The following is an 8,195-nucleotide window of genomic DNA, read 5'->3' on the forward strand; positions in this document are numbered from 1 at the left end:
TTCACTTCGAACTTCTACATATCTACTCTAAAGAATCCAGACTAATAAAAAGGAAATAGGATGATGTGAATCAATACCAGAACCCAAGAAATAGATACAATTTAGATGTGTTGAGGCAGAGATGTTTTGAAATTTCAAATAAAATAGAGTTTTGCAATATGGAAATTCAAGACGATCTGATTCTTGAACAATGAAGAACACACTGAGTTGGTAAAAATAGATAATAAGATTTGTAATGACTGTCATCCCTCAGATCAAGGTATTCCTTCATTAAATGATTCATAGAAGGCTATCTGCTATCTATTTATAAATAATTGTATCCAGACTTCTTATCAGAGTAAAACAGATTTCGATTGTATTATCAGCTTTAGAATCTCGAAGAGCCAGTGTTTCAGTGTTAGTTTCAAAGTGAACATGCAACAATCTGTAATGAAATTACGGTGAGCATGATTTTTTCGAATGGGAGCAGCTCTATTAGTGAAAGTTGTGTCAGTGAGGTCCTCTAACCACCGTACAGAGACCAATATCAAGAAGGAAAACCAATCGACGAATTATTTTGAAATGGTATGACTTTTGTTCATATTTCTTTTCAAGTCTTACTGCAAAAAAAAATGAGGATACAAGAAGACACACAAAAAGTGATGTGTCGATTCGTAAGATGTTTGACAGAAGAAACCGAGTAAATATTATAGTAGCCGAATATTTCACTATTTTCAATGGATATTGTGTTTAACAATGGAAATACGTGATCCACATTCTTACCTATAACACTTAACAAATTTATTACGAAAACCGAACAGACTTTTATCTCAGGTATAAACTGATAACATAAGGAATTGATAGGAAACAAACAGATCTTCAAACATCTTTGTTTCAATGAACGGAGTGGGTGAAATAATTTTTTCATTTCACACCAATGTAGTGAATGTGAAATACGACTAGAGTAGTGAGGTAAAAATCATCTTTATCAACCACATAATTCTCATGAAGAGTTAGTTAATGGGAAGCAGAGGCTGAAAAACATGTAGGACAGTAGCAACAACACAGTTCAAGGCAAATACAATAATTCAAAACCAATATGAAACCGTAAAATGGAAATTTGATTGTTAGGAAAAACAGTTCAACGAGATAGAGATAAATCGAATAAAAATGAATACAACGAGGTCTTGATTAAAGAATCGTGGAGTCTTCTGTGTGGTATTAAATATTTTAGAGGGATATCTCGTTGAACGTACAACAAATCGAATATTTTTTCGAACAAAAGGTCATCTGGATTTACTGATAAACATAGGTCACTGTTCCTAGAATAATTAGTACGTTCAGATTATTTGTGATCTATAGAATAATTCGCTTTACACCGCTTCATAAGTGATTTTACGTGAAAACAATGACGGATTCACGTAAAATTAGTCGCAGAACGCGTGCGCAAAGGACTATGAGACGTGAGCGGTATTTTTTGAGGCAAGATCCTTATGAAGATTTTTCTCATGATAGCGACTTCTCTATAGAGGGTTCCCCCTTGTTCACTTCTTCGAGAAAACCATCTTTAGAGAACGGAAGTTACTTTTTATGCGACCATACCGACACCAGCCAATCGAGAACAAGTGGGCACAACCAACTGGTAAGATTTCCATGAAATTTCGAAACGAACACTGTCAAAAAATGTTGATGTTACCTATAGCTTCTCCCAATTGGGAAATAATGTTTGTACCAAATCTTGTTAATTTGAAACCAGAAGCCCCACACTAAAAATTCACCCCATTTAAATGTGGGAATGTGAGAAACCTCACAAATCGACTTCTTCAGTATCTTACTTTGCCCTAGAATTCAGAGTATTACTAAAGCCTGGTAATGATGGGAGGAATTATCGACAGGAAATCTCATCGTTGAATATTAATAATTCCTCAGGGACACAAGAATTGAAATCTAGTTATTATAGGAAGAATTCGGGTATTGCCAAGCATTGCACTTGAAGAAACTCCAGCGAGAGCTGATAGATAAGTGATAAAGTTGATATTTAACGGTATTTTGCGATGCTATCGGGTTTTGCAGAATATTTCCAAATGATGGACCTTATATACAAAAGAAAAAAATTCTGTTCAAACTGATTTGACTATCAAAGACTATATAAGTATCTCTAGAAAAATATATCAGCTAGATCTCGACGTACCTGGTGAACCGAACACCCCCACCTTGCCCGTGTAGGATTTACTTACATGAAACCGTATCAATATTTTCATTGCCTCTATTCTAAGCTCGTATAACATGACATCAAAGTCTGTTTAAAATGAACAACGAAACCGGCAACGACACGACTAGATCTAACGAAAAACTCAAATCCGTAAAGGCCAACTATATCCTGAAAAAAATTAAACTTAAAGTGAGACCAGGTGCGGTTACGGGAAAAGTTTCTGAAGTTCCGTCGACATCTCAACTCGATTTTTCTGTAGACAAAATAACATCGGAAGACGAAGAGAATTTGATGTTGTCGAAATCTGCCTCAGAAACGAAACTGAGTGAATCACAAACAGTGTCAGAAAGCGAGGGTAACAAGGAGCTGAGCACCATCGATAAGAAGAACTTGGAGGGCGTTCATGCTTTTGAAAGGGCGAAATCCTTAGAGATAATCAAAAGGATGCCAGCTTACGGAGAACTTATAGCTGATACTCCGACGGTAACTTTGTCAATTTTTATATGTCCATGTCGATCTTGTTGATATTTCTATCATTTCTATTTCAAAATCTTTTCAGTAGATCGATATTATATTTGGTATATTATCGGCTGAAATGAAAGATTGATTTGCCTTTTTCGAGTATCGTTACTTTCAAAAAACTTATTTCCCTTCCATCACAGAGTTTCAGTGAGTACATCTCTGTTTCTGGGTCCTCCTTTTCCATTTTGTTTTCATACATATAGGGCTGTAGCATTTCAATCGATATAAGGCAGGACCCGCCCTTTTCTTTCCACACTTTTCGTTCTGATAACAGCCACGCCACAGAAACATCTTATTCCACACAATTTTTTCATCATCGATATTGACGACAATGCATGTGTACGGTGGAAGAATTATTCAGAAGCTTTTCATCCAGCTTCTTGAATATACATACATATTGAATAAGGAAATATTCGATATGTTCCTGCTTCCTTGATGCTGGAAGCAAATGGAATCTGCGGTGGGCAGGAGTCGATTCAGTTCTCCTGATAGGATCATCCTGAAGGATTTCCTACCGCTACCCTATACGAGCATCTGGATTTAAATCGCAATTTCGATTGAAATCATTAGGCTCCATTTGAAGTAGCATTTAATTTACTTCCTGTTATTGAACAAATCTCTAGCTGAGGCGTATCGATTGCTCGTACAAATGGAGGACCTAGATGAGTGGTTGGAAACTAGATGCGTGGGTATACCCATATTCTACCCGCGCATCCAGATTCTACCCGCTCATCCAGAGTCTACCCGCGCATCTATATTCCACCCACGCATCTATATTCAACCCGCGCATTCATATTCCACCCACGCATGCAGATTCTACCCGCGCATCTATTTTCTACCCGCGCATCAAGATTCTATTCGCGCATCCAATTTCTATTTTCTAATTTTTTGAGAATTTATATTTTGAATAGCGACAACAGCTATTGATACGGTTGTCGGCATATCTATAGAAGAATGGAGCGAAAGGAGTTCAGAAATACTTGAAAGAATACATTATTCAGATCCTCAAATAGGTAATAATTTGGAGATACGAAATAACTGCCAAAGCACTTGATATTTTTAATGTTATCGCTACATTTATGGTTCACTGAATCGTCATCAAAAGTAATGTTTGACGCACACAATTGGGCAAGCATTGTACTCTCGAGTGAACTAACAAGTTAAATCATGAATAAACAATGAAACAAAATTCGGTCTTTATACTATCAGACTTCAGTGGCATGAGAGATTCGTCAGGAGACCCTGATGAGGAAATCATATTGAGTCAGTTGAGAAAACAATGAAGCAGTACCTACTGAATAAGATATATCCATGTAGTATCTGATTATGTATAATGTCAATATTTTCAATGGATCATCTGAAGCATCTGCCTTTTCATATTTTTAAATAGGTAACATATTATTTTTTGTCACATTATCCTAGCTATTTTAACCGCCTTGTTTGCTTTTATATCACAGTGATCTATATAGAATTGCACAATTCACTGGAAGAATTTATAATATTTCCCGTGGAAAATTCACCAGTTTTGAATTACCAAATGAACTATAATATTTCAGAGAGGTGTGTTTCGATCCCACCAATATCTATTCCTCGGCATAACCGATATCTCAGCTCTTTGAAGTGTGAAATACACTCTCAAATATCACTGGGTTTACATTCTTAACATTAACTGTTCAACCCGATGGTACCTAATTTTTTCAGTCTATCGCGTAGTAGTTGCAGATTTTGAAAAAGTTTCTGATCTAAAGTGGATGCCATACCTAATTATTATTTTTTGTTTCAGTCTAGTGCAAATCAGACCCAAATAAGACGTCGAGATCACCTCTATAAAGTCTTGGTTATAGGAGATTTAGCGACTGGAAAAACGTCAATCATAAAGAGATATGTCCATCGATTTTTCTCCCAAAACTATAGAGCTACTATAGGTGTAGATTTTGCATTGAAAGTGATCAACTGGGACGAAAATACGGTTATTAGACTACAACTCTGGGATATTGCAGGCAAGATGATTTTATAAATAGTTGAGTCAATGAAAATAAGGAAGAAGAATAAGGATGTTTTTGAGAGCAATTCGAAAGTGAAGCTTTTTTCACGAAAATAATTTCGGCTAATTAAATTCAACATAAACTAAGGTGACTTCTTTTTAGGACAGGAAAGATATGGGAATATGACAAGAGTTTACTTCAAGGAAGCAGTTGGGGCTTTTATAGTTTTTGATTGCACAAGGATGAACACTTTCGAATCGGTAAAAAATTGGAAAACAGATTTGGACTCAAAAGTGCTTCTAGCAGATGGTAGTAAAATACCCTGTGTTCTGTTAGCTAATAAGGTGAATAAATCATATATAGACCTCTTAGAAAATATGAAATAATATTTTTGTATTTACCAGTGTGATCAACCAAAGGAAGGGATAGTAAATAACAGCCATCAAATGGACGAATATTGTAAAACGGAAGGATTTGCAGCATGGTTTGCTACTTCGGCTAAGGATAATATCAATATAGATGAGGCAGCTAAAGTTTTGATTGAAAGGGTAAATACAATTTGAAATTCGGAACAGAGAAAAATTTCAAGAGAATGATAATCATCAATTTTTCAAGAGTTATATCTCCTAAAGTATGATATTTTTCAGATATTAGAGAAAGAATCAGTTCTCACTGTCAATAAAGATGGCGATCAATTCTCCATTCAAGAAGACAATCAAGAACAAAACCAAGGAAAGAAGAAATGCTTGTGTTGATAACGACTCAGATGTAAATACTTATTTGATCTGTTTTTAGGTCATTTATTGGTGTATCGTCATAAACATTCTTCATTGCTCAGTTCAACTTTTTTCTATTTTTTATGAGTTGATATAGTGATAATAATTAAATAAATTGTATTTATCTTTTCCTTCAGAAGTAAAAAGATGTCCATGCTTATTATCTGTTCATCTTTAACCCTTTATTCCTTTAATCCATATAATCCCATTAGAAACCTCTAAACTCAAGCACGAAAAAAAGAAAAAAACAAATGAATGTACGCGCCAAAAGTACATACTGAATTTTTTCCCAATTATAGACGGGGTAGGTAAGAAGTATAAAATTTTTTAAATTTTTCTGTACGCACCCCCTGCACTCAGAGAACACTAATATAATAATATTCAAGCAACCCCTAATCATATTTATGTGTGCTATTTATCTACAAATTAAGATGAATTTGGTTGAAATTCTGATTTCTGTCAGTAACCTGACCTGGCTCAGATCAATAAAAAACATGTATTTTATTGATCTGAGTGACCAGTCCTATAATCGGTTCCAATATTGTTCAAGGTTTACCGGACATCCTGTATGTATAAACCTACACACAAAAATGTCACATTATGGATGAAGGAAGATATATTCCGCAATAAAAGTTCGAATCAAAAAAATTCAATAAACGTTAGTAATATTTTTTACAAAATAATTATGGAGGGTACCTAGTATCTACTACCTACCCTCCATGCAGTGCGTGAGTTGTTGCTCTTTGGTATTAACCTATAACTTCAGTTGTCAAACTGACAGGTAAATCAAAATCAATTGAATTTCAAATAAGAAATCTTAGGGCTTATTTCTGAGAACAAAGTTTACATTCATGTATCAAAATTATGAGGTAATTTAAAGCATTTCTAGAAGAATAAAACTGGGGGGTGTTTAGTTGAACAATCAATTGGGCTGTGAAAACAATCATTCATAATGGCAGGAAAAAATTTGAATTTTTCACGCAACAATCCCAGATCCTATGAAGAGGGTGAATTGTATAATACAAGCAGGGGATACAATTATGGCTATGACGTTGAAGATGAATTCCTGAGAACACAAGAGGAATATCTGAATACTAGGTTGCGAACCCCTCACTCCCTATATTCTCAAAGAACGTCTCCTCATTATATGAGTCCAAATGCCGAAGGTATATGCTTAATTTTGTTGTGAGATCCATAAGATCAATTAGAATTTTTTATTTTAAGAGGTCAGTTTCAAGAGATATGTAGCTTCAGGAGTATCTTTTGTCAGCTTGGTTGCTGAGAACATATTGTGCCATCCATTTTTAGTATTACGTAGACAATGTCAGGTATAATAAAATTATTTTCTTGATTTCCATTGTTTCCAATCTTATAGTTTCATTTTAGGTACATCCCTCATCGCTTAAGTACCATCTTCTACCATTTACATTAATCCCATCTGTCTATCATTTACACCAACGTCAAGGATTGACTATATTGTGGAAAGGACTTGGTTCTGTTCTTCTCGTCCGAGGAATATCTTTAGGGGTAGAAGATTTGATAGCAAGAGTTACACCATGGCCAGAGTAAGCAGTTCAGATAGTCATTTATATTTTCTCTATGACATCTTTTTACAGCACAATCACTATGCACAGTGGATTGAAGCAATTTTTCCAACACCTTATGTTGAAATGGTAAATACAATGAGACAATACAATTGAACATATTGTCTACATTAACTTCTGATACTGTTTCAGTGTTAGCCTGGCAATTGTTACCCCATTTTACTCTGCTTCGTTTGTTGAAACTGTACAGAGTGAAATAGCAAGTGAAAAACCTGGAATACTTGATGTATTCAAAGAAGGTTTTATCAGGTTGCTCAGCTGGAATGATGGACCCAAAGGCAGATTGATTCCCATTTGGGCACTTGTTCTTCCGACAGTAACACTAGGTTTGGCCAAGTATCTGTTTTCCCTTATGATAAAAAGTGCAAGTTCAAAGATACTCCTGGCCAAGGTCAAATACGAACATGAAACTACTGGAGCCCTGCCAAGAATTTCAAGTGAAACACAAGATATCAATTTGTCTGCTTCTATAATTTCTTTGATTGCAAGTGATATAGTTTTTTATCCTTGTGAAACAATCGTTCATCGATTACATTTACAGGTAATCATTATGATGAAGCAGATCCATAGACTTCTTTGGCATATATGTATTCTATACCATTTTAATTGCAGGGAACACGAACAATCATCGATAATCTAGATAATGGTAGTTCAGTTCTTGCTGTTTTAACAAACTATACTGGAGCTGCAGATTGTTACGAACAATGTCTAGCATCTGAAGGGGTCTTTGGACTTTACAAAGGATTTGGAGCACTATTAGTGCAGTATGCCCTGCACATAGGCCTGGTTAAGTTTACCAGGTTTGTCTTCACGGAAATTGGTTCCATGATGAGTAAACCCAAATCATCACCTCCTCCAACTATGCAAGATATTTCCCCACCAGCATTGGCAAATTTGTCAACAGTTAGCAAATCCTATTTATTACCATAGTGTTAACAAATAGTATTTCCCATTGAGTAAATATTTTGTTGTGTTTGTTATTTATGCAGATATGTATATAATTTAGGAGGTATATCTTTGTTGTAAGTTTGTAATATCTTGAGGAAATGATAAATTTGATTAAGTTTTTCATTCATACCCATCCAATAATATCCAGATACACAAATTCACACAGAAT

At 35.1% G+C, this 8,195-nt stretch overlaps 2 protein-coding genes across 5 annotated transcripts; both read left to right on the forward strand.

Moving 5' to 3' along the window:
- Nucleotides 1-47: 47 nt before the first annotated feature.
- On the forward strand, nt 48-5,634 carry LOC123321440 (ras-related protein Rab-38). Of its 4 annotated transcripts, none has more exons than XM_044909045.1 (5): nt 48-259; nt 4,497-4,713; nt 4,861-5,042; nt 5,103-5,246; nt 5,346-5,634. In XM_044909045.1, exons 1-5 carry the CDS (start codon nt 236-238, stop codon nt 5,451-5,453), a joined length of 675 nt encoding a protein of 224 aa, XP_044764980.1. In that variant the 5' UTR covers nt 48-235; the 3' UTR covers nt 5,454-5,634. The 4 variants fall into 4 exon arrangements, with proteins under 4 accessions (XP_044764980.1, XP_044764979.1, XP_044764978.1 ...); XM_044909044.1 differs by lacking the exon at nt 48-259 and adding an exon at nt 363-564; XM_044909043.1 differs by lacking the exon at nt 48-259 and adding an exon at nt 1,306-1,621.
- A 583-nt stretch (nt 5,635-6,217) lies between these two features.
- LOC123321425 (solute carrier family 25 member 46-like) lies at nt 6,218-8,137 on the forward strand. The gene is made up of 6 exons (XM_044909013.1): nt 6,218-6,640; nt 6,699-6,802; nt 6,861-7,039; nt 7,091-7,147; nt 7,211-7,619; nt 7,691-8,137. The coding sequence occupies exons 1-6, from the start codon at nt 6,427-6,429 to the stop codon at nt 8,006-8,008; spliced, it is 1,281 nt and encodes a 426-aa protein (XP_044764948.1). The 5' UTR covers nt 6,218-6,426; the 3' UTR covers nt 8,009-8,137.
- Nucleotides 8,138-8,195: the final 58 nt, after the last annotated feature.

This window comes from Coccinella septempunctata, chromosome X (genome assembly GCF_907165205.1).
Source record: "Coccinella septempunctata chromosome X, icCocSept1.1, whole genome shotgun sequence".
NCBI lineage: Eukaryota > Metazoa > Arthropoda > Insecta > Coleoptera > Coccinellidae > Coccinella > Coccinella septempunctata.